This window comes from Triturus cristatus, chromosome 12, assembly GCF_964204655.1.
Source record: "Triturus cristatus chromosome 12, aTriCri1.1, whole genome shotgun sequence".
Lineage (NCBI taxonomy): Eukaryota > Metazoa > Chordata > Amphibia > Caudata > Salamandridae > Triturus > Triturus cristatus.
The window spans coordinates 283652052-283679414 of record NC_140595.1 but is presented as its reverse complement, the minus strand read 5'-3'; the positions used below and the strand labels follow the sequence as shown (position 1 = coordinate 283679414).

The following is a 27363-nucleotide window of genomic DNA, read 5'->3' as shown; positions in this document are numbered from 1 at the left end:
TGGAGGCAAAGTTTCTGTTCTCCAAACTTTTCTAACTTTACACCTTTGCGGTACTGCAAAAAACGCCTACAAAGTGTGAAATGTTTTAATTTTTATTTTTTAAAAAGAGTATTTTGTGGTGGAAGACTATCATTTGCGGATCAAACCTATGCTAGACTCACACAGACACTTTGGCAAAAATGTGCATGGCGCTAGGCAGCAAGAAAGTGTGCCAGTGTAAGGAATGACAGCAGCAGCCCCACATGCTATAAGATATGGCGGGCCTGCTTTTTCACGCAACACATTGCACCAACTTTGATTTCTGTGCTGCCTATCACTTGAGAAAATATGCGCCTATGTCCTCCTACCATTGTCAAAATGAAGCTTGAAACTTATGGTACTGAAACCAGACCTGACACTGGGCATAATCCCCTGTGTGTACCATAGCAACCATATGTAATGGCTATAATAAGCTACGGTCATTTTTTTCTCTCAAGATGGAAAATGCACTAAAACAGTGAAATCTTAAGAACGTTTTTTCCTTGGGTAAAATGGCTCTGTAAGGTAAGATCCAATGTTTAACCCATTATTAATTTGGAATGGTTTGTGGCAGCACAATCCATAATGGAAACAGAACTTGATCATGGTGTCTAAATGTGCATCTCCAAGACCTTAGCCAGAAGACTAACTCCTAAGAGTACTGTTATCCTCTGGGTTATATGGCAAGCAACGATCTTTCCATATCTGAAACCTCGCAAAGTATTCAACCATCACATTGACACTTCAATTGTTACCTGATCAGTTTTATTAGTAGTTTTTGTTCCTAGACAGAACCGGCACTCTTACCTGGATGTCCTTCTTTTTAATCCACTGAATGAATATGAACCATAGACGTTCATGTAGGATTAGTGCCAGAGAAGACTTATTAAACAGTACATTGACACCATAGATAGCTGGAACTGGTGCTCCTTTACAGTCCACTCCGAAATGCCCCCTCCTACAATATATTTTTCTTAGAGCGAGCCTCTACTTCAGAGTCAAAAGTAGCACCATTCTTGGTACTAGTATCTGCTTTTTCACACCTTAAGGAAAAACCAGGAAGAATAAGTGAAAGACACAATGGCTACATTTGCACAGCGATCAAATTTGGTTAATTAAGAAGCATTGGTATTCCCCCTTTGAGGGGGGAAATGGGGGTGTTTTACCATATATATATATATATCACTTTTTCAGTGCTCCGTAAAGAAATTAATCTGAGTTTAGCTCTCCATGATCGTTTTTTGACAGGCATCTCTTCTACTTCAGTCTTTTGAAGCACAAGTTATGATTACGGTCTTACTGAGCGTTGAGCCACTACTATTGTTACATTTCGTGTATTTAAAACCCTGTAATCTACATCTTTTGCTTCTGTTTATTTTCTGGTAACCCTGGTGGCTGCTTGTTGCAACAATTGGAATGTGCAAGTACTCCGCCTAAGAACCACACAAGTGCGTTCAATATTTTTGACATTGTTTGATTTATTCACTAGACTCAATAAAATTAGTTTACCAGCACTGAACTCCACTATGGTCATTGGTGCACCAAATGTAACGGAAAATGAGAATTGCCAAAAGCAGTGGCTATAGATACTGGTTCTAATGACACTAAAAGCTCAACAGAGTTGTATATGTAAAAAGACACTTCATTTACTTATATCTAAGGCTACCTATTTTAAAGCTGCTTTCTTCTTGTCCTTTCTAAAGTTGCCTACTTCCTGTTGAAAGAACCTCTTGCTCAATGTATATGTTTAATTTTTGTCTTGATCTCGCATGGACCTGCCTGCTTCCAATGACTGGAGTTAAAGTGTAAAACTCCTAAAGGTAAAATCTGTGGTGTTCCATAACCCACTGACCCAACTGATGTTATTGCAGGTCTAGGAAAGGGTTCCAGCTTCAGCCATTGTCGTTTCTGAATACATTTTCAAACGTAAGAGAGACAAAACAATTACCAATGTTAAACCAATAAGCTCTCCTTACCATCTATTCATAATTTACAAATTTTAGAGCACTTTGGAAAATGTATGTAGTTCTCCCTTTCCCTCCACCATGCTTCAAAAGAATTGCTTTTTAGCCCTGGATAGTTACTGTTAAGTCCTTGTGTATCAACCTCTGCTCCACAAGCATGATTTTTTCCCCCCCCCCCCGTAATAATGCCAAAAAGGAGGAATTGGAAGGCTCTGTAGCTCCACTATCACATTGCAGGCATCTTCAGTTGCTCTCTTGTCCTCTCCAGTTGCTCTAGAATAGCAGAAGCCATCACCAAAGCTTTTGAAAGTAATTTAACCTCTAGGAGGTGTTATCAAGCTACTTGCAGAAAACCGTAAAGGGCCTGGGGTTCTATTCCGAGTAGTTTAGGCATCTGGCTTATAGTAGTACTTGTCGACTTGAATCATTTTTTTCCCCTCCTGGAATCTTTCCACATAGTAAAGCAAATTCAAATCACTAAAGCCATGCAGACAGGGACTGGATGTAATCGGATTATTTTCAGTCTGTGTGCTTGATTTACCAGTTGGACAATTGTCACGTTTTGGAAATTAACATCTGACCTGATTGCAAATGTGCAGAAGTCTGTACTCTGATCTGACATCCGTACCCAGCGTTTGTCATAGTTATTTCAATAATGGTGGCTCAGTTTCAGCTGATCAGTTTGATCCCTGAAACTTTTGGTTGGACGACTCTAGTTCCCACTCTTCAGACTCTATTTAGTTTTCAGCACTCTTTGGTGTGGAATTTTCAAGCAACCATAGGAAGTCTCATTAGATGCCATTGCAAGTGCTTTTATTTTAAGAAGCAAACCTGGGCAGTAGTGTAGGCCCTGAGACAATGTCTTTAATTGGGTAATACCATTTTCTCCTGTCATCTGACTTTTCAATTGTTTTCAGAAGTTGTGGGTGTAATGACTCCCTGCCTTCATATTGTCCCATTCGGTCACTTGAGATAAAATTTCCATATAGCCAGGAACTGACTGGCTACATTAGTTTCCAACCAGGTTTTCGAGTCTTCTCGTCAGTGGACATAATAATTGAGCCTACTCATGGTGTCTTGCACCCAGGCTCAGACTACTACTGCCACATTGACCACCTCTAAGCACATCTGCTGAGCTCCCTGCTGAGCCATTTGATTCATTTCAGTCAAGAACATGAATCTACATAATCCACTTGTAGCTCAATGTTTTTCTTGTAGACTGTATTGTAACCGGTGCATTCATAGATAAGCTTTGTGCCTGCCCTTTGCTTGTGAATGGATGACTTTCCTGTCCTTTCCAAGATCCTGTTCATTCAATGGCTTTTCTCCAGATTTGTCCTGCCCCACGAGTATTCCTGGATTATCATGGGATTTGATTGTGAGTTTTGTCCTTTTAGACTGATGACCGGAAACTTGTATAAGGCCTTTTCTTGTGATGTTTGACCTGCGGCGTTGTGTAGGGCTTCTCTTTTGTCCCCTGGATATTGTGCTTCCTCCCCAATGCGTTCATATTAACTGGTATTAAAATTAGATCTTGGTTTTTTACCGTGATGAGTGCTTCACTTTCCCTGATTGGTTGAAGTCTTAATATTCATGTGCTTCTCCACATCGAGGCAGAGTTTTAAAACTCCCCCTTTTTCCTGCCTGTGTTTAACCATTGTACATAGCACGAGGTACTACTACTCAGCTTGGTTCTCTTATTTTCCAATTCTTTACAGCATGATTTAACCTTGTTAGGATTCGAACTCCCTACCTATAGACCAGAGCCTGTTTCCGTGGTGGAGGTTTAAACTTTCTAAATCCTCCATATTCTACCTTCAATACCTTTCAAGGATTTTCTTGCCAATTCTGGGTGACCTATAAGTTGTGAGGACTGTTTGTTTTACATTGAGTAACATATCTTTCATGGATAACTTCTGGTTCTGCTTCGTTTAGAAGTGCCATTTGTCTTAGCAGTTCTAAGTACTGTTTGTTGTAAAAGTTGCATATCATTATTTGAAGCAGAATGGTTTTAGCCAAGCTTTGTTCAATTAAGGGGTTGTTTTCCTTCCTTTTTTTTTACTTCTGCAACAATAGGCCTATTGTCGATGCTTTGTGTTTACTCGCTGTGGAATTTAATCTAGTAGGCTAGCCATCCCATGTATTCAAAGACCCCAGTGTGTTTTGCACAGTTGACTAAACAGGCATTGTAAATGCTTGTCTGAAAACCTGATTGCTTTTCATGGAATACTATTGTGACTTATTTTAAATTCTTTCAAGGTTTGGTAATTGTTCCACATGTGGGTCTGACTAGTAAATATGGGCTACTTCTGTGACTCCACAGTTTAAGCTGTTAGCAAACATGAATGAGCAGCTCTTACTTTTATGAAGCCCATCAAGCTTTGTTTGCTTGTCACTCTAGTGCTCCGCAAACCTCAACACTGCATCTGCATTCTTCAAAGTGCTCTAGGACACAGCTGGAACAATTTTTTCAAGGATCCTACTGCAAGTGGAAAGAATTAACTGCTTCTGCTAATTACCTTCCTCCACTAGCAATTATCTGTACTGCTCTCCCTGTAGACAGACATTATTTGTGAACTTTGCAGCAGATGCTTGTGGTAGCAAGGATATTTTTTTGATTCCCACCACCCCCATCTGATAGACTTCAAGCTGCAGACTCTTCACCTTTTGAATATTCCCCCAGACAGACTGGATCTGGAAAACTTTTCAGCAGTACCTCTGTGCGCCTCATGCCTCTGCTCTGATGCCATTCCACTCACAAACGACGTGTAGGGCCTATTTAGGCACCGCTCCCACATGCTGACGTCTGTTCCTTTGGTTCCCACCCCCATATGCTGATCAGGAGCACCATTTGTATCTGACATTGTACCTCATATTTCTCCAGTGAGCAAGGGATCTCACCTTCAAAAACTAAAAGTTTCAAGCCCTTTAGGGACTGTTGCAAACAAAGGTCTGTGACAGATCACCACCAGGTATGCTTGGAGTCCAGACTCTACCCCAGACACCACAAGGCCTGCACTGATAGCCCAAAGGCCGTCAGGGAACTTGAGGCTAAACTCTACATCGCCAAGCATAAGACTGTGTTTCTGGATCGCTTTAAGCCACTGTCCGCATCCATTGTTCGTTCCCATAGTCGAAACTGCTTGATAGGCCGGTCTGCTTTGCTCTTCAAGGCCCCTGGTAAATCTAAAAAGAAATACAAGTAGTTGAAGCTGGATTCTGCTCCCCTGCGCCACTCACATTTGCCTGGGTTGCGCCAATTCTCAATCTTATTCCTGAAGTTGGCCTGCTTTGGAGCCTATCCCGCTACACATGCTGGCACAAATAAAGTTTCAGAGGCGAATGCTATGTCTTTTCTGATCGAAGCACTCCACGCAGTTATCCTCTCCCTCTTCAGATCTCTACCGACTCCCTCTGTGCCCCAAGTAGCTGTGAGGCTCTCCACTTGGAATACTTCTGGCGGTTTTGCCTTGGCACCTGTTAGACACTCTGAACCTGCCTTGCCTCTGCAGTCCATCCAGCTTTCGGCCCGAGACCTGTGCTGGCCCTAGGTTCATAGATACCATTGCCGACTCTTATGTGGGAGAAGGAGGACCCAGTCGCACTCTCCAGCGTTAAGTAGGCACCGATAAAGAAACCGCAAATCCACCCAAGGCACCTCTTCCTCTATTGGGCATCCCAGCTCCTCAAGGAGGACAGTCCACCTTGTACTTCTTTTTTGGCACCAATTTTGACTATGACCAAGGGAATGAGTTCTCTCAGCCTAAAAAGATGACAATTGGTATGAGGACGTGCAGGAGGCTAGTGGCCTTGATACCTCTCCAAAGACATCGTTCCCCCCCAGCCCTTGGGTCTGCCCTCCAAAAATCAGTTTCCTACATCATGGGTAGAGAGGCTGATGATCTTGACCTCCAGCTCCCCACCATGGAGGTAAGAGTGTGCTTCTTGAGGCCCTGTAACCTGGAAAAATTTACGAGCCTCTTCTCCCATTTAATGAAGCAATTCTTACCACCAGTGTGTCCAACCCCCTCAGAGGTTCCAGCACTTTTGCTGCCAGGGTGCCCACCACCCTTGTAGTCAGCCAGCCCCACCTGCCAAACCTCTTTAGTGTGACCTTTACTCAGAAAAGCCAGGCAGAATCCAGCGATCTTTTTATATATTTATATATTTTCTCTTTTTCATTCTTTGTAGGTTGGCAGATCATAATTGCATACAGGTGGGTTCTGCAGATAGTTTGCAGGTGGTATGCCTTCCCTGCACCCCCGTAACATGACTGACTCCATTTTTGCTCTAGGGAGTGCATGCATATTTGGCCAAAGGAGCTGTCATGAACTTGCGAGGTGGTTATTCCTGCTACTTTCTGGTGCTCAAGATGGACTATGAAACCTGCACCCACTCAACGCCTTCCTCTTAAAGGAGAAATTCAAGACGCTCATCCCGACCCTGGGCTTGTCTGCCCTCAACCCTGGAGACTAAATTGTGGCACTGGACCAGATGAACTCCCATTTCCTTATTGCCAGCCGGCCGACGCTATCTGTGGTTCGTAGTGAAACTGGAGCATTTCCAGTTAGCTGTGCGTCCCTTTAGTCTCATCGGTACCCTTTGGGTGTTCATGAAAGTGGTGGTGGTGGCAGCTCATTTTCGTGAGTATCAGTCTTCTACCTTGACTACTGGCTGTTGAAGGTGGGTTCTCGCCATGCAGTCGTCTAACTCGTGACTATGTCGAACCTTCTGTGATCTTTGGTGTTCACGATTAACCTGCCATAGTCTCATCTGACTCCTATTCGGACTCAAAAGCTTCTCTTCATTGGAGCCATTCTGGAGACTGTTCAGTTCCGTGCCTTTCCCCCGGGAAATATTGTACGCATGTATTCTGATTCCAATCTTTCAGCCTCACTCCTAGGTTTCAGTGAGGTCTACTCTGAGGCTTTTGGGGCTGATTGCCTCTTGCATCCTGATGATCATGCACACCAGGTGGCATGTGTTGGCTCTGCAGTGGGATCTGGAGAAGTCCCAGTGGGCCTAACATCAAGAGGACCTCTCCAGCCTTCTTCAGATTTTGGAGATGACTGCAAAAGATTTGCATTCAGAGTTGCTGAACTGTAATTGGGTCGGAGCCAAATCACGCTCCCTTTCCCACCCAGGGCTGACAGTGGTGACAGATGCATCACTTCTTGGTTGAGGCAGGAATCTGGCAGGGCGTATAAAGCCTTCCAGGCATTCATCAAATGAAGGCTGCTACAGGTGCTCACGGACAACAGCACTGCCATGTGGTCATGAAAAACCATGGCGGTGTGATGAACTCTGTACCAGGAGGCCTTGCGCCTCTGGAAATGGCTGGACTGTCATTGAATTTTCCTGGTGGTGAATCGCCTGACAGGATCCTTGAATGCTAGGACAGACTAGATAAGCTGCCTGTTCCTAGTGGAGTTCGCAAGGCATCTCTCTTGTGGCTCTGGATAGGGCATTGAAAGTTTGGTTTTCCAAATTCCTAGGCTTGAGCATACGTCCACCAATGAGGCTTTCCCTTCGTGAGGACCTGCTGTCTCAGCAACAGGGCATGGGTCTGTACCTGGGCCATTGCAATTCCACCTTCAGGCTTGGATTGGGGCTCGAGCGGCGACAACTGAAAGCCTTCAACATTCTTCTGGAGTTAGTTGTCATCTTGGCAGCCAGGCACCCTTCAACAAAAACTGTACACCAGTTATCGGAACAAATTTGTGGATAGCCGTGGCTCTCGCCAGATTGAAACCTTTGGGCCAAGTTATTTGACTTTGTTTGTCCCTTGCGTAGCAAAGCTTGGCTGTGGGCACAGTTAAGGGTTCTCTTTTGACCTTCTTACTGTTACAAGATCTGCCATCCATGTTTAAATCACCAGTTGTGATGCATTTTCTGCAAGGGCTTCAACTTATGTTCCCCCTTTGTTATGGCCTGGTGGGAGCTTAATCTGGTCCTGACTTTTCTGAAGTGGGCTCTGTTTGAGCTGCTTCCCAGCTGTATCTTGCAGCTCCTTACTATTAAGATCGTTCCTCGTCGCAATGACTACAGCAGAGGGAGTGAGTTTGAAGCTCTGGCAATCCACCATACACTACCTTCTTCCCAGACAAACTGGTTCTGCGGACTCTGGCATTCTTGCTGCCAAGTTCTGATGCTGTTCCATGTCGGTCAAACCATCACCGTGCCGGCGTTCTATGCAGCGGCGTAAAGGAACTTGCGGGGGCCCACCTGCAAAGTGCACGAAGGGGGCCCCCCTCGAACCACACTCTGGTGCTCTGCTGACAGGGTACGGGGCTGAAGGGGCCCCCTGGAGCTCGTGCCCCGCACTGCAGGGCCTTTGTTACGCTCCTGGTTCCATGTTCTGCCTCACCCCCTCTAGGGCGGAGGAGACGCTCCTTGGCATGAACCACAAGCTAGCGCTGAGCTTCTTTACAGACTGTACCAGAAAAAAACGGGTGGACAATTTAGCTCCTTGAGTTCTATGGCGTGAAGGAAGGCAGAGCAGTGCAGAAGAGAACTATATCCTACCGGATCGTGCTCTGTATATAAAGATCGCTGCACAATGACCAAAAAGTAGCTTCCAGAAGGACTGCATGATCATTTTAGCAGAGGAAAAGCTGCTATCACTGCCATAGCACATGGAAGCCCTATCTTAGACATCTGCAAGGCGGCTACATGGGCGTCCCTCCAACGTTCATGAATAGGCCTTAACAAATCTACGAATCTGATTTTTATTCGGTCGATTTTTAGCATGTACTAGTCTGTTGTGGCAAGTGTACTTAAGCTGGAAGGAGTAGGTTTTCTGTTCATTCAGAAAGTGAATGAGCAATAATGACTCCTTTATATCTTGTTTTTATCTTGACCGATTTGTCTGTTCAAGGACAGAGGTCAAATGTAGCTTCTTTTTAGGTCGAGCCTAGAGTAGCGCATGCGCGGTCTCTGGCGACTATTAGTAAGGGTTTTCAGAAAATGGTACCACTGTGGCCTAGAGCTTGAGTGCATGTGTGCGGGCGCGTGCTTACGAGCAGAAGCACCATATGACTTTCCTCTCTCATCATGGGTCACAGCCCTGGCTGTTCTCTCTGCCCTCTGCAGACCTTCTCCAGCCTGCTCTTTCCCCTCTCAACCCCACCCTTTGGACAGGGAGGAGGGTAACTGCTCCTGTTTGCAAGCCTTATCACTATTCATGCCATAGAAGTTTGTCAATAGGGCATTAACAGTGCATTTCATTTCTTGAAAACAAGTGTACCTGTCTCCCTTTCTACTCTGGGCTGCTCGCTCCTCTGGCCCCCACCTCTAGGCTTCAAGGTCAGAGTCTGCCAGCAGCTTCACTCTGCAGCTCTTCTCTCCTCTCAACCACCCCCACCCCCCAACACTTATCAGGTTTAAAGCTCGCCGTGCTTACCCGCTCTGTCCTAAAACGTATCCGGTTCAAAGCTCGCCGTGCTTACCCCCCTGCCCCCCGCTCTGTCCTAACACTTATCCGGTTCAAAGCTTGCCGTGCTTACCCCCCCCTGCCACTCTGTCTTGAGACTGATCAGCAGGTTCAAAGCTCGCCGTGCTTACTCCCTCTGCCCCCCGCTCTGTCCTAACACTGATCAGCAGGTTCAAAGCTCGCCGTGCTTACCCCCTCTGCCCTCGCTCTGTCCTAACACTGATCAGCAGGTTCGAAGCTTGCCGTGCTTATCCCCCTGCCCCCCGCACTGTCCTGACACTTATCAGGTTCAAAGCTCGCTGTGGTTATCCCCCTGCGCCCCGCTCCGTCCTAACACTTATCAGGTTCACAGCTCGCCGTTATGCAGCACAATATCCTTGGTGCATCAACTGTTGCGTGGCTAAACACTTATAAGGTCCCAAAAGCAAGACCTATTGGCTATGCCAATGCTTGTTACTAATTGTTTCTCATCTTATCCTGGAAAATGATGTTTATTCTTCTTTCTCTTGTTAGTTTGGTTCAAGTGAGCTGTCTGACAATCATTGTGAAACAAAAGGCTGTAAGATGTCAGGTCTTTTTTTCCCCAACACATTTAAACAGCTTGTAAATGAATAGTAGTAATGTCAAAATCTATCCAGAATTACGAAAAAATATTGTTAGTAATAACAGATTTAAATAGGAGCAAAACAAATCAGAACACCTTACTTGGTGATGACTAATATTTGCAGAAACTAGATTTCCAAACATTATACCCTGTATAATGAAAGTGGGTAGGAATGCACTGCTTGCATGTAATACCACCATTACCCCATATAGTCTTGGTAGATGTGGTTACGTTTTCACACAAAGTTAATATTTTTCAGCTAATGTCTTTCGAAATCGTTTCTCTAGACACCAATGTTTCGGGATTCTTCCCTTCACAGATAATATTTGTAGGGTGCTGGACACGCTGCCAATTTTCTCTGGTATAATCCCACTCCTAGTGTGCAGGCTTACCAAAGCTCTTCAGCTTGGGGGCAACTCACAAGAGTGAGAAATCCCAAGGTGCCTCCTTCTGGTGCTCAGAGGAGCTGCTGATATGACGCCTGGGTACTGTCTGCATTTGTACAAGAGGCCCAGTTTGTTCTTTTAAGTCGTGAAGCAACTGGCCAAGGAGCTTATAGCCCTTGCTGCCGACCAATTTATTTGTTCTCCTACAATCTGAAACCCAGGAAATAACAGACCTTCCCCACCTTTAAAATAACTTTTTATATCCTTCTATGAGAGAGGTCCTCCAGCAGTATGACCAGCCACATCGCTGAGAGCCTTCAACTGATAGAGGTAAGAAAATCCTTGATTTACTGCAGTTGAAGGCCTTTCCAGTCTTATGGATAGAGTCCCTGGGCCTACTGTCCAGCTCCTGTGGGAGCTGGCAGGTGAAAGTTAGTCCTGTTTGGAAGAACAGGCCTGCTACTTTAGCCTTGATCATAGTGAATTCCCCATGGCTGAGCCATCCTCCTTAATGCCTTCGCGCTCGTGGCACTCCATTGGGGAGAAGGCTTTCCATCCACTACTAGACACAGAACGGCAAAGATGTATGGTTCCGTGGTGAAAAACAGCTATGATCCATAGGTGACCTCGCACTACCATTCACACCAACTCAGACCAGCCAGCAGCCATAGAACTAGAACGATTGCTGAAGATAAAGAGACTTCTTCGTTTAGGCAGGGAAATATAATCAGTTTCCTTGTAAGTAAGACTGTTGCCCATAATGGACCTTTAGATCTAAACCATTTCCTACTCCTGCAGACGTTCAGAGCACTAGCCTTTGCTGTGGTGTTAAGATGCCAGAGCAACCACCGGATGCTCAGTGGATCTTAAGAATACATGCTTTCAGGTGGCCGTCATGAAGGAAAGCAAGTAACTTCACTTTATGGTGGCAAAACTACAAATATAGTCCGCTAGCCTTTGGGTTTAATACAGCCATTAAAAAGATGTGGTCCCCTGAGGCATTCTTTTTATGCAGTTCAAGGCCCAATTCTTTCTGTATCATGATAACTAGCTCTTCCAAGCATGCCACTGCAAGATAGAGTATGCTGTGTACCTGACTCTTGTGACCCTTTACAAGCTGTGGCTTTGAGTAGACTACACCTACTTTGTTCTACCCTGACTACACCTACTTTTTTTCTTCCCTGAAGGATTGGGGATAGTTTTGGATTCAGCCTTTTAAGTCTTATATGTTCAAGGGCCCCAACATAGAAACAGGGGGGGGGGGGGAACACAAACGTTTTAGAAAAGGGGTCCTACATACCTATATTGCTTTCACCAGGGATTAAATCTAACAGAACCAAACCGCTCTGTTTTTATGATAGCATGTTACTTTTCAATATATTATTTTATGTACTTTTTCATTCTTTAAAAAAAAAATTATCCAGTATTTTATTATATAACAGGTGTATTATTCATTTCTTCATTGCATATACAAAATTTTACATTTTGCAATTCATCAATAAATTTAAAATGCTCAAATACACAACACTCCTCCACTTCGCCGCTTATGTCAAACTCCACGAACATCCCTCTCACGCTACAAAACATTCTCATCATACACGAATCCGAATAAGTAAACAAAACATCTTACAGAGATCCCGCTGTTATACTTTAATTCTCTCTTCCTGTTACAATGGCACAGACAGAACACATAAATAGTCTACGCACGTTTCGGAAGTATTTAAGATTTTATAACCATCTTCAGGACTGAATAGTGATTGGATATATGTACAACATGGCAGGAGGCTAAAGTAAGTAATCTGTATTTTGTCAAGAAGTGATACCCTATCACTTGTATCACAGGCGAATGACAATTATTTAATTAGTCCGGAGGTGGTCTCAGATTATCTGTAAAAGGAATCCTTCACTAAAAGGTTTCATTGTGGTATTATGGCAGCTTAAAATAGTGGTTCTTTCTTGATATTCGGCTCACGTGCAGCAAGAATGCGTGCTTAAATGTAAAACACTCCTCTCTTCACTTTACTTGAAGTTCTCCACCTGAGAAGGCACGTGTTTTATCCGCCCGCAGTTACTATTGGACACATCGGGTTTGAGGTCGCATCAACCGTCGCTAGTCTAGCGAGTTCCTATCTTCGATTTCGTCCACCATACCCTGCCATATCAAGTCTTTTCTCTCCGGGAAAAACAAATGGCCATCTGTAATGGAGACTGGCTTCCTTTTTAGGTCTCGCCTACGTTGCATCTCAGGCTGCTCGCTTGCGAGATCTATAGTTGTTGGTTTTCTGCCGGGCTTCTTTGGAAGTGGGGTTGGTGCACGCCCTGTCTCCCTTAGGCCCTGCCCACCCGTTTTCTGTTGCTCTTCATGCGTTCAAGCTATCCTGGCTGAAGAGGGGGGAAACACCGAAACCGGTCCTAGGATGCTTGGTTCCAGTCCAGGGAGGACCTGGCTTGGCAGTTTGGGCTGGACTGTTCCCATGAGGCACAGGGTCAAGACTGATTTGCATATGGCTGGGTTCAAACTGGAATGGCATGGGGAGCAAAAAAACGATGGATTTAGGCCCAGATCTCTGTACTGGGGTGAATGTATGACCTTGTTCTGCATTCTGTCCATCAACTGTTTTGCTCTTCATGCGTTGTCCTTGCCTCACGCTCGTTGTTCAGGCTTGGTTTGGAGATGTCTGGCTACACACACAGACACTTGGGCGGTTTTGGCTATGTGAAGGCGATATCACTGACACACCCCAGCCAACCAGCAGAAAATAAAATATGTCCAAAGCACTTGGACAGTTCACAAGCACACATTGCTCAGCGTACTAGATTGCAGGTTTAACTCATCAATAACAGCGCGCTTGCAGGGCTGTTACCCTCCGAAGTGGCAGCCTTCCGACTGAACAGCTCTCCGCAGTTCTATGAAGTGATTCAGCCGCACACTGACGTGTACTATTTTTGCCGGGACATGTGCTTCATTTAGGTTCAGCGCCGTGCGGCGTCGCTTTTACTTTCTAAGCTGCTGGGACAATGGGGGGGGGCGCCTCTTCTCTAGAGGAGGAAGGAACAGCCGTGAGGTGGAATCAATACACTATGTATCCTTTGTAGGAGACCACTCCAGTATTCAATAGTGCGGTTGCTGAAAAAGGCTCTGCACGCATTTATTTTCACGAGTCGCTCGCAAATTGGTTTGAAAAGAAGATGCCATCTCTTGATTCTTAAGAGTTGGGCTTCGGGTGCCATGTTTCCTCATTTGTGTTTTTTTCCTCTTGTTGGGAACCAGGAACTTAAACAGATGATGTTTAAGGACCTGTTGGGAAAGTGTAGCCGCATTTCTGAGACTTCAGTTGCACCATCCGGTTTGCCGTGGGGAGAGTGATCAGGTGTGGTGAATACTCGCGTGCAGGAAGGAGCCGGTGCTTTGTGGTGGCGAGAGAGGGAGGTGGGAGCGTCAGTCCCTGATAAGGTGTACTGGGAGCGGCTGCTCGTCTTTACTGGATGTGTCGTGGACGGGCTGGTCTGCCGCGCTAGTTTCCCCTAAATTGACTGGGTTCTTCTGTTGTTGCTGAAGGACCCTGACATTGCTGGCATTTCCACTATATTCCCCATGCTTTGTAACATTTCTGTGAACACCCCCTTGTCCTGTAGATGCATTCCTCTGCCTTGGTACAATAATAAACACCACAGGTGCATTTTTCGAAAGGGGGGCGCCCAAGCAGACAACTACTGATGGCGATGTCCCTATTTGCAATTAGCAGACCTACTGGCACAAAAAGTCTTGTGCTCTACTCATCCTTCAGAGCCAGTACTGCCATCTTACAATCTGGTATGACTAGTCTACCCACAATTTGAATCCGTATATTGTAGACCAATATAGTTGTATGACTGGGCACTCTCATATCTTATAGAAAAAAATAATTAGCCAACCCCACCCACACCTAAAGTAGTGGGGATGGATCATCCATCCCTTTATCCTGCGAAGTCTAGGGGCACAGCATTAAACTTGATGTATATTTTCATTTGGATGAATCTCCGCCACATAGACAGTGAGGATCCTAGGGGACCTCTTTGCCTAATTCCATTCTTCATCCTCTATGGGGCCCACATATTGCTCCCATCTTTCACATAGATGTGTTAAGGGGCCAGGGTGTTGGAGACCAACAATGAATACAGCCTGAAAGTACCCTTTGTCCTCGGCTCTGACGTTGTAATCTTCGACTCCAAGGGGCTGAATTTGGGAGGTGCAACTAGTAGGCTACTCCTGTGAGCTTCCTAAGCATGCTGTAGATATTGATAGAATTGCGATGTATGCCTCCGCCAGCGTGTAGATGATCTGATATAATCACTATCTCAGATGTCCCTTAACTTATAGATGCCTATAAGATTCCAGGGGTGCAAGCTCTCCAGACTCGGTGTGTGTGAGCTGTGTTCCACACCACCGCTGGTGCAGCTTGGGGCTGTCTTGGACAGCAATAGTGGTACATAAATTGTACATAGTATAACATGACATTTGGTTGTGGTCCTCTCCATGGTTCACTCCCTGAACAATAGGTCGACAGATCTCCTACCCATTTCCTTTGATGGGGTCTTATTCTAGTTCTGGTGTCCTCCAGTAAGGTCTTGGTCAGTTCCTTCCATTGATGCTGGTAGTCCTGATGTTAACCCTTGAAATGATTTGTACAACTATTCTGGTTGCTAACAAGGTAAAGTTTTTCAACAAACTTCCATATCCTCTAATCTCCATATAATCATTTATCACTACTCAGTTGAATTCCTGGAATTGTACAAAACTGGCCTCCAGATTAAATATGTGTAAAGAAAACCAGTGGTTCTGTTGGGTGAAAAGATTCCTTTGCACAAATAGCACGAGTCATGCGTTATTCAAACATATGCAATTTTAGTCATAGGCAACACACCAAACAGTTTCTGTGGTAATCTGATTTTATATCCACAAATTTTTATAGAGGCCGTCAAAAAGACAAAGTGATAACAAATAGTGACAAAGTGACATTTGGTGCTCAGTGACAAAGTGCATAATCTGTACAAAATAATTTAAAAGGTTGAGAATTTCATGGTGGCCAGATAAATAAATATTTATAGTAGATTTGCGAAAATAAATAATTCAATTGGCGCAGGTGCTATGAACTGGTCCACGTGTTACTGTCGACGTTTCAACCCTAGTACTGCACTACTATGAGGTCAGTGCGGGTCTTCATCAGGACTTAGGCAAGGGATGACGGCCCAAGTGTGGTTCAAATCCAATTGTGGTCTGAACCCTTCAGAGCAATACGTATCCGATATGTATCTCTATGAAGCTTGTGGAGTATCTGTGGTTGAATCCTACGCAATCAATGTAGATCTCCAAATGTTATTTCCCATTAGGTTACTTGATGGAAATAGGTCTAAGTGGAGTGTGTAGGCGGGTGACTCGCACCTAGATCTATCTTTTCGCGTTGCACTCGGAGGATAAGGTGTGCAACTCGAGACTTCCCGATTGTGCCTTCGTTCAACCGTGGTGAATCAGGAGGCTGTACGTCTCTATTCCGGGCGTTTCGTGGGGTCGCAGTGGTGCGAGAGGCAAGGAGACCAACTACACGCAAATGCTATAGTGCAAAATGGAAAAGATTTACAATATGGTGCAGGAAAAATGGGCTGCAAAATAAAATGACAAAGGACTCCACAGTGCTGAGATACCTCACGCACCTTCTGAAAAGTAACCTATGCTCGACCTCCCTAAGGGTACACCTAGCGGCGATAGTAGCCTACACAAGAGGGGAGAAAGGTGGAAGTTTCTTTACGTCGCAGGTAGTAAAGAGATTCATGGAAGGAGCGAAAAGAATCGCGCCACCTAAGAGGTTGCCGCCGCCGGCATGGAACCTCAACGTGGTCCTAACGGAGCTTAAGAAGGCACCGTTTGAACCCATCCACAAGGCCTCAATGCAAATGTTGACTATGAAAACGGCATTTCTGGTAGCCATAACCTCGCTACGCAGGGTGAGCGAGCTGCAAGCACTAACGCTACAAGAGCCCTACATACAGATACACAAGGATAGGGTTGTCCTGAGAACGGACCCGCACTTCATGCCTAAAGTCGTGTCGGCGTTCCATATGCACCAGAGTACTCCGATACCGAGTTTCTTTCAAAACCCAACTTCGTACGCAGAAAAGGCTCTACACACTCTAGACGCTAGAAGAGCGGTGATGCACTACATTGAGAGGACCAAGGAGCACAGAAAAACTAAGCAGCTCTTTGTGTCCTTTGCAACGAGTTTCATGGGTAGACCAGTGACAAAGGGCACCATTGCTAGATGGATTGCACTGACTATACAGTTTTGCCACAAACAGGCAGGACAGGAGCTAACGGAGGGGCCTCAAGCTCACTCCACAAGGAAGAAGGGGGCAACCATTGCCTTTCTGGCACACGCCCATTCAGGACATATGCCTGGCGGCAACATGGGCTTCAGTGCACACGTTCACCAAGCACTACTGCGTGGACATACAGATGAACAAAGAAGCACAAGTAGGACAGAAGGTGCTTCAACACATATTCAACGACCAACGCTCATCAACCAGCCGCCACAAAGATAACAAACCGCTACAAAGTCTATGCACAGCATAGTGTATGCAGAAAGATTCACGCTGCAAAACGAATAGTTTCTTACCTGTCGGTGTAGTTTTGCAGCTTGAAGATCTTTCTGGATTCACTAGCGAACCCACCCACCTCCGCCAGGAAGATGAGCCTGGAGGGAGAGGGGGAAAGACAAACAAGAACAGAAGGAGTGAAATACTACAGAAAAAGTTGACAAATAATTTAATCAAACGCCTAGGGTTAACCAAAACAAAAAAAAAAAAGAGGAAAAAAGAACCCGAAGATGGCGCCCCAAAGGTGGGACTGGTGCCCCAAAGGTGGGACTTCCGCAGGAAGCACGACGACGTCACGAGAGGTGCACCAAATGGTGGGACGTCAACGCCCACCTGGGCTACAAAAAAAAAGGAAAGACTACGAATCCGGACCCAACCACCAGATCGCGGAATAATGCATGCATTGCATGCATTTTGGGTTACTTTGGAATAAGCAATCGGTAGTAAATTTTTATTAGTAGAGCAAGGTACATTTTGACACTATTCTTTCTGATGGTTCAGACTCCCCAAGGGATTCCTTTTGCTGTACCGTCCACCCTGTTTGATGGTATGTGTGCTCTGTTTATCTGACCGTAAGTTGGTAAAATATGAGTGTCGTCCCTGTGACACTCGGTGCCTTTAGTGACAGTCAGCCTACCATTTTTAGGTCTCGCCCAGGCAGCGCTGCTCTGGGAGGGCCTTTAGCCATCGGTCTGCTCCTTTTCAAGCACACTTGTGCTTGTGCTGGCATCCACCTTGCGGGATCTAGCAGCAGCGCGTGATCTAATTGAAAACATGTGGCTTTGGTGCTGCCGCTGCTCGCTCCCACAAGGCGGAGGCCAGCACGAGTGTGCTTTAAAACGGCTGCTGCTTGTTTGCGTTCCAGCATTAGTCATTCACAGTGATTAAACACAGTGCGGGCCGCAAATTTTTTTCTTTACTTTTTTACATTCCCCCTCACTTTCGCTCGCACTCTTTGGCTCTTTATTGTCGCTCAGAGACAGCAATTAGTCTTACAATGTTCTTTGTAACCACAATTAACAAATAGCCTCAATATAAGGCAGATACTACTGAGCCTTAAAATATCACATACGTTTTCCCTTGTGCACGGCTCTCTCTCCAAAGTGTCCCATCACATTCCATTTTACTGCATTGCGTTATGTTTGCATGACACTTTCCTACTACCGGCTGCGGGGCCTAAAATGCTTGAATAACTAAAGTAGTGGCAGTACTTTATCTGCTATGATTTCAAAATGACAATCAACAATTGCTTTCATTTATGGAGGAAAGATTCCATAGAGCCAACCACAGAGAAATTACCAGGGCACCACCACCACCACCACCACCCGTGACAGGTAAAGTGTCACTGGAGGGCAAGGGTAATAGGAGTGTCAACCCCGGCTGTACATGGGACACTTAGGATGCATTGGGTGCGAGAATATGGGAATAGGGGCTAAGTATTACACCAGACCCAAGATACATTTTGAAGAGGCACAATGTCACAGGGACTCCTGTAAAAGCACTTGGTGCATCTCTACCTCACAGTGGCATAGCTGCACGAGCCACTCAAAACAAGCATTGGCATAGCCAATAGGTCTCGCCTTTGGGACCTTGTAAGTGTTTAGCCATGCAACACTTGATGATGTTGCACCAAGGATATTGTGCTGGATAACTAAACACTTATAAGGTCCCAAAGGCGAGACCTATTGGCTATGCCAATGCTTGTTTACAATGGAGCCGGAAGAATCAACTCTATTCCAAACATCACCTGACATCGGTGATGAAGAATAGCCTAGGAAAAATTTACAAATGCTGCCTGGCACCAGGAACACTTTTCAAGTACGGAATGTGTGAGAGCTAACCATCGTAAATAATACCAAAGCTAAGTAACTTAATGTTTCAAAACAAATGAAATGCTCATCTCTTTAATTGTCTTATGTTTGTTTTAACAGGGCATATCTTGGTTCTAAAGACCTTTTTCCTTATGACGAGTGCAAAGAAAAGTTTGGGAAGTCCAACAAGCGAAAAGGATTTACTGAAGGATTGTGGGAAATTGAGAATAATCCAACTGTCAAAGCTGGCCAAGAGGTATTCTGATTTATCTAATTAGTTGGTATCAACCTTTAACAAACATCATTCAGAGCCCCGGTAATTGGAAGATTAATTATAGCATCGCGTGTTAATCTGCCTTAGCCCTATTTAAGGAACTTTTTAGGAGTATAAAGGGGCTTGGATTGTAGCTAGGCAAATGTCAGTCAGTGCTGATGAACACTTTTGCTTGTTTTTAAAGTTTGCCTACAGATTCTTTAATATAAATGTCTTCATACCCAGGTATGATGGGACAGAGGGGGTAGGGATGCCATTCTCTGTAGACACATTTCAGCCTTTCAATGCTGAAGGATGACTGAAACAGAAGAGTTTACCCTCCTTATTTTAGACTCCATCCCTCTCTCCTTTCAAGTCTGCTGTAAAAACTTCCTTGTGGAGGCCTCTTGGGCCTCTTGTGCTCAATCCACATCACAATACTTTTTATTTTACATTTGGCTTTTGTGGCCACTCCTATTGGATCCTAATATTTTATATGTAGACCTGTGTGTCACAAGTCCTCAGGCACATGGAAACAGACATTTTTTCCAATGCTATCCTGCACTTTCAAGACTGCATTTAAACTCTTAGGCTTAGCTCTGATAACCTATTCCTTATCAGACTACACTAATATTGTTTGGTTAAATAGTACATTCCTTTCTCACATGGCAACTTCTATGCTTTCTGACACACACAACTGCAATTTGTGCAAAAACTTTGGTTCTGTTTGAAATGTAAAAGAAAAATCACATTGCTGTGTATTCCAGGTAGCAGAAGCTTTGATTCTGTTTGAAGATAATACAAAAAAATCACATCAACACCACATATTCCAGGTTTTGAGAGAAATTATTTCTATTCTTCCTGAATTTTGTGAAATTACCATCTGAAAGAAATACGCTGGGTATAGATTCCTTACCTTAGAATTACCCCCAGGCGTCAAACTGGATCCGGAAAGTTTTTATGTCAGCAGTACCTCTGCGTGCCGGAAGGTGGCGTTGGTCGGCTCCGTGGTCGTCTGCATCGTGTTCGCCGGGATGACGTCGCAGCAGCTACTTAGACACCGCCCTCGTGCGCTGACGTCTGTTCTTTTTCCGCGCCAGCCAGCGCACATCCGGGAAGAGCGGTACCTCAGTCATTTTTTGACTGTTTCTTAACTTTTGTCGACGTCTTGGTTTGAGACTCTAACTCCGAACAGGTGCACGAGGGATGCCCGGTTTTAAGGCCTGCAGTTCCTGTACCCGCTTGTCGGTGACTCATCCGCACCGCGTGTGCCTTTTTTTGCCTGAAGTGTGACCATGACCCCAAGTCGTACCCCGACTGTCAGTTGCTACCGCCGAAGGCTTTGCGGGAGCAGTCCCGAAAGCTGCTTGAACGACGGCAGTTGGCTCTGCGCCATTTGAGGTCCCGGTCGAGAGGGAGGTCGAGGGACCGGTCGCGCGCGCCACCATCAGTGCGGCTCGAAGTCATCTAAGTCTTCGCACTCTGGGTCGGGTAAGTCGAAGCATAAGTCGCAGAAGCATCATCGCTCTTCGTCTAGTCCGTCGGCCGACTCGACGAGGCGCACGGGTGGTGCCACTCCCACGGCTCCGCGCGCAGAGTCTGAAGGGTCCACTTCAATCATCCCTCCCTTTCTGGGACCCGGAGCGAACCCCGCCCAGCTTCGTACGTTCTACGAGGCGATGCAAGCCATCTTTGAGCAGGCCGATCCCGCCGGCGCGCCTTCCGGCCCCGTGAACTCTGGTGGGGGGGCCTAGGTCTTTGCTGCCGGTGGCTCCGATCGGCGCCAGTTGACCTTATTACGCCTCCACCAGCGCTGCTTCCGACAGCACTACTACTGTGCCAGACGCCGGTCGGCGTCGACCGTAGCCTCCTTCCTGACGTGGACATTGCGACGGACCTGTGTCAATCGAAACCAGATCCGGCGCTGGGTGGGGTTTTCGTGCCCCTGTTCACTTCTGGGACCCCTTTCCAGCCACAGTGGCAACCAGAGGAAAATGAAGACTGGGAGGGGTCCGGTGACCCTTTAACTGACCAGCTTGGTTCTGAACAGGACTGGAGAGAGGACCTGGGGGATGCCAGTGGTCTTGACACTTCACCCGACCTTTGCATGTTGTCTCCTCCTACCATGGCAATGGAGGAGGGAGCGTTATACACTGTGGTGTTGCATAGGGTGGCCTGACTGAGGTGCTACAGCTGGCGGCGAGCTCTTCCGAGCCCCTGCTTCTGTTTAATGATGCCCGCACTGACATACTTTTGTGCACCTGGTCCAAGCCCAACACAGGGGCTCTCGTAGACAAGATGATCGCCCGACGCCACCACCTGGCTCCGGGCGACCCCACTTTCCTCAACACCCCACCCCGGAGAGCTTGGTGGTCCAAGCCTCCACCTCCGAAAGCGCCTTCCCTACCGCTCCACCGGAAAGGTAATCCAAGAAGCTGGACCGTCTTGGGAAGAACACTTTCTCTAACGCCAGCTTAGGGGTGTGGTCCGTAAACACATGCCTCTTGGGCAGTTATTCGCACTCAGTGTGGGATACGGTGGCGCAAGTGCTGCCTTATTGTCTGGAGGAGGCCCGGACAGTGCTCTCCTAGGCTATCGCCGCCCGAGGAGATGCGGCAAAGGTTGCGATCCGTTGTAGGCTGGACACCGCCGAGTCTCTGGGCAGGACTATTTTAACGTCGGTAGCGCTTCGTCGCTACGCCTAGATGAGGTCCTCTGGCTTTTGAGGGGTTGTCCAGAACACCTTAATGGACATGCCTTTTGATGGCCGTCGCCTCTTTGGCGACAAAGCAGAAAACGCCCTAGAGCGCTTCAAGGACTCGCGGGCTGCGGCCACGTCCTTGGGCCTCTCCTCCCGTCCGGCGCAGTCTGCTTTTTGCCCCTTTCGTGGCTACCGGAGGGGTGCCCTGCGACATTCCACCCGGGGCCACAGGCCGCAGCAAGTTACCCAGCCTTCGTGCGGCCGGGGACGTGGGAACCAGCGTCGTGATTCCGTGCGCCAGCAGGCAGGCCAGTCTACCCCCCCTCTGCAGCAGCCTCTTAGTCTGACCTTTCAGGCCCATCAAACACCAGTGGGCGGCAGGATTCGCCATCACCTCCCCCACTGGCGCACCATCACTTCGGACAGGTGGTTTTTGCGGATAGTCCAAAGGAGCTACTCTCTCCCCTTCGAGACAACCCCTCCAGCCATGCCACCTTTTTACCAACACATGTTGGAGGATCATTTGGTACTTCTCCAGCAGTAAGTTAAGGCTCTCTTGGCCAAGGGAGCCATCGAAAGCGTTCCTGTCACAGAAGTATGTCGTGGTTGCTACTCCCACTACTTTCTGGTTCCAAAGAAGGACAAGGGCCTGCGTCCTATCTTGGGTCTCAGGGACGTCAAGCGTTTCCTCCGAAAGAAGTTCAAGATGCTGACGCTTGCTCAGGTCTTGATTGCTCTCGACCCACAAGACTGGATGGTAGTGTTGGACTTGCAGGACGCTTATTTTCACATCCCCGTCCTGCCGGCCCACCGGCATTACCTACAGTTCACGGTAGGCCACGAGCACTTTCAGTTTACCGTGCTCCCCTTTGGCCTTACCAGCGCCCCATGGGTGTTCACGAAAGTGATGGCAGTGGTCGCAGCTCTCGCAGCTCATCTTTGCAGATCAGGGGTTTCAGTCTTCCCCTATCTCAACTACTGGCTGTTGAAGGCAGGCTCGCCCCAGGCAGTCGTCTCCCACCTCCAGCTGACCTCCTGCATCTGCTGGGGTTCTCCATCAATGTGCCGAAGTCGCACCTGATCCCCTGTTTAAGCTCCTTCATTGGAGTGGTTCTGGACACAGCTCAGTTTCGTGCCTGTCCTACCAGACAGCGAGTCCGGGACATTCTGGTTATGATTCAGATCTTTCAGCGCTTGTCCCAGGATTTTGTCCGAATGACCCAGAGGCTGCTGGGCCTCATGGCCTCCTGTATCCTGCTGACCAATCATGCCAGGTGGCATATGCAGGCTCTACAGTGGAACCTGAAGTTCCAGTGGCCGGAGCATTGGGCCATCTGTCCGACTATGTTCAGATCTTGGAGGGCACTGCTCAACAACTGCAGTGGTGGCTCACGAACCAGGATTGGGTCAGTGGCAGATCCTCACCCTTCCCCCAACCTGACCACACTGTGGTGACGGATGCCTCCCTTCTGGGGTGGGGCGGCCACATGGGAGAGACGGAGATCAGAGGCCTCTGGTCTCCGGCAGAGTCCGAGCTTCACATCAACCTTCTGGAGCTCCGGGAGATCCGTCTTGCACTGAAGGTATTCGTTCCCTCTGTCTGAAGAAGAGTGGTGCAGGTGTTCACGGACACCACCACCGCAATGTGGCATTGCAACAAACCAGGCGGGTGGGGTCGTGGACCCTATGTCAGGAGGCCCTTCGCCTCTGGACATGGCTAGAACATCAAGGCATTTCCTTGGTGGTTCAACACCCGTCTGGTTCTCTGAACGTCAGGGCGGTGGTGCATGGTCTCTTTCAGCAGTGGGGAGAGCCTTGGTTCGATCTATTCGCCACCAAAGAGAACGCACAATGTCAGCAATTCTGCATGTTGAAATTTCCAAGGCGGCACTTGCTCGGCGACGCTTTTCGTTACGAGTGGTGTTGCGGTCTGTTGTACGCCTTTCCGCCTATACAACTTCGGCACAGAGTGCTGAAGATCAGGCGCGACCGGGCCCAAGTCATTCTTGTGGCCCCGGATTGGGCACGAAGAGTCTGGTATCCCGAGCTGCTCAACATGGCCATCAGTCCTCCGATCAGACTGCCTCTTCAGGAGGATCTTGTGTCGCAGCAACAGGGGACGGTCCTCCACCCAAACCTGTCCAGTCTCAATCTCCCTGCGTGGAGATTGAGCGGCGGCAGTTGACTTCTTCCGACCTGCCTCCTGAAGTCTGTGATGTAATCTTGGTAGCCGGGCGTCCCTCCACAAAGACTGTATACGCCTGCAGATGGAACAAATTTGTGGCATGGTGCACAGCAAAGGCTGTGGATCCAACTTTCTGCCCCTCTCTCTGAAGTCCTCTTGTTCCTTCTCTTTTCTCTTTAGCCCAGCAGAGCTCTGCTCTGGGCACTATTGAGGGCTACCTTTCGGCCATCTCTCCTTTCCTTCGGCTGCTAGATCAGCCTTCTCTTTTCAAGTCCCCGGTAGTTAACCGTTTCTTGAAAGGCTTAACGCATCTTTCCTCCAATTCCTTTTGTTATCCCTCAGTGGGACTCGAATCTTGTACTAGCTTACTTTACGTGCACTCCCTTTGAGCTGCTTCAAAACTGTCATTTACGTCTCTTGTCTCTTTAAGACTGCTTTCCTGGTAGCCATCACTGATAGAAGGGTGAGTGAGCTCCAGGCTCTTTCTTCGAAGCCTCCTTTCTTGTCCGTTCACCCAGACGAGGTGGTTCTCCGGACCCATCCATCCTTTCTTCCTAAGGTGGTCACTAGCTAAAAAAGATCCTGCAGTGGAGCTACGCGCTCACTCCACCAGGGTGACGGCAGCAACTACTGCCTTGGGAAGAAGAGTGCTTTTGAATGACATCTGTCAGGTGGCCACGTGGGCATTGCTGCACACGTTCACCAAACACTACTGACTGGACAGCCAAGCCCAGAGAGACTGCTTCTTTGGCCGTTCTGTTCTCCAGGACTATCTGGTGTGCTCTTGTTTCGCAGACCCACCACTGGGGTTGGGATTGCTGGGGTATCTATTCTAAGGTAAGGAATCTATAACTAACGGGTTTCTTTCAGAAGCACAAGTTTCTTACCTTCGGTAACGATATATCTGTAAAACATGTTAGTTATAGATTCCTTACCACCCCACCCATCCTCCCCGTTCTGCAAACTGATTTCTAGATTATAAGGAGATTCTTTCAGGGCCATAGTTTTGTGCACCAATGGTCTGTCTTGCATGGCTCTGCATTTCTGGCGCGGAAAGTAGTGTACAGAACTGATCGCCCGGCGACGTCATCCCGGCGACCACGACCACTAACCCGGAGCCGACGTCATCCCGGCGACCACGACCACTAACACCGAGCCGACTGACGCTACCTTCCGAAGCGCAGAGGTACTGCTGACACAACTTTCTGGATCCAGCCCGACGCCTGGGGGTAATTCTAATGTAAGGAATCTATAACTAACAAATGTTGCTTACAGATATATCGTTACCGAAGGTAAGTAACTTGTGCATCTAGTGCAACATTTCTTTGTGGCTTGAGTACTTGAATCCCCCCTGTACGACCCTCCCTAAATAGGTCCCTTGAGGTATCTGCTAATACAGAATTCTGCAGCCTAGCTCTTTTTTGAAAGATGTTGTTGTATCCCTTATTGCACTGCCCCGGTTCTATCTCAGAGCAGTAAATAACTCTGGTCCTGCTTTCATTGCCACTGATGCATAACCTCCGCCTTCACTGCTCCTTTATTTAACTTCTGTGATCTTGCACTTCCTCAGGACCCACGTAGGGCAGTGAGCTTTTTTACTAACTATACCTAAAGCTAGATACAATCTTCTATCTGCCCTGTGTGAAACCGCAACCACCTTTTCCCCCTAAGAACCAGAAAGTATCTCTTACAGAATAGTAAGCCACCCCTAGACACTTCCGCTGGAAATGTGCCCAGCTTTTTGTGTTTCATGAAGAGTGCGTCACTGAAGGGTTTTTAGGCTACATACTTGTTTGAAACATGTTGAAACTGATGGCTGCCACTTTAGTAGTACGGTGTGGCTGTTGCAGTGTCATTTAATAATTTTATGACATCTCTGCTTCGCATGTCATAACTCTGGGCTTTTTATTGCTATTTATGTATGTGTATATTTACCCAAGGAAATATTTTCTCTTGTCAGCTGCCCCAGAAGAAAAGTGAAGCAGATGCTGAGTGTGATGCAGATGCTGAAGGAGATGGAGAAAAGAAAGGCAATGCAGAGGGAAGCAGTGATGAAGAAGGAAAACTGATTATTGATGAGCAGTCGAAGGAAAAAAATGAGAAGGCTGGGATCAAAAGGAAAGCAGACGATGCATTGGAGGTAAGCTAGACACGTTCATTGGTTGTCAGATTGGACTGCTCTGGCCGCTGCGCCACATCCTCTCGGATCCCATGATACTTTTTCTTTAGAAATGGATATTCTTTTCATTTGCTAGATGTAAATCCTCTTCGGCACTTTTACACAACATGCAGCTCATACCAATTCCAAACACTAATTTTACAATTCTTGAAGCAATGCCTCGTAAGGGTTATTAAGAGTTATAAATGCATTTGACGGTACTCATTAATGCCAATAACAAGGGATCACCACAAGAGTAGCCATTAGGCTTGTCTGACACGTGCGAGGAAATTTGCAGCGAAACAGATAATTTTTTTTTCTCTGTAGTCTGAAACGCATGCAGCCGAGCCCGGAGCTTCTTGTTTTGTACTGTTTCACAACAGACGTTACTGGGGCGGACACTGCTCTCGTGCTTTCGTTCGCTTTCGCTCGCTCTCGCTCGCTCTCGCTCGCCTGTTATCTAGTCCTTACCTGCCATTCAGGGCCCATATGTTTGGAAACTCATGGCAATCCCTGTTTTTAATAAACAGGCACCAGCACATACCGCGGCATTATACTGAGCATGTGGGGACACCTCAAATAATGACAAGTTTTGCAGGTGACATGGTTAAGTATTTATTGAATAGCAGCATTGCTATTCGTGTTTTTCAATGGAAGAAGCACATGGATGGCAAAAGACAACAAGTGAAACGTGTTTCTAGACAGTCACCAAAGAGTATTGTGTTTTTAGGTGGAGCCTAGCGGCAGCCCACAGCCCCTATTCGCTCTGCGGGGATGCTATAGTAGAGTATGGGAGAGAAGCCACGCCCGCTCTCCTCCCATATTTTTCATTGGCTTATGTCATTGTCTTTTGTAAATGATGCCTTCAGATTCGTAAATAGGCTTGTTAGTCCCTCCTTAGTACGGCCTTGTCTTCATTTGTACCCTCTCATGGCCACTGGCCCTTTTACATCGGTTGTTACACGGAACATATTATTTAGTTTGTTGGCACTATTTACTTGAGTTTCTCTAACTGCAGGCCGGACACATGCGCTGCCTCAGCTGAAACCACTTGTATTTTTTTAAGCAGCACTGCCGCCCCTGTAACACGGGTGCCTGCTTTCAATCACTTTAGCTATTATCTTGTCTGTTCCAACCCCCTCCCCCAATGACTTTAGAAATGATTAGCAAGTCATGTGAATTCCAGGTAGCACATAATCCTGTGCTATTAGGCTGAAGCTG

The 27363-nt window shown here is 46.9% G+C and overlaps 1 protein-coding gene across 1 annotated transcript in view; it reads left to right on the top strand.

Moving 5' to 3' along the window:
- Positions 1–27363, top strand: part of HDGF (heparin binding growth factor) — an 88617-nt gene that overhangs the window by 20566 nt on the left and 40688 nt on the right. Inside the window, exons 3-4 of the mRNA XM_085638252.1 lie at positions 18966–19101; positions 25945–26124. Coding sequence (XP_085494378.1) covers positions 18966–19101; positions 25945–26124 — 316 coding nt within the window. The remainder of the gene's footprint in view (positions 1–18965; positions 19102–25944; positions 26125–27363) is intronic.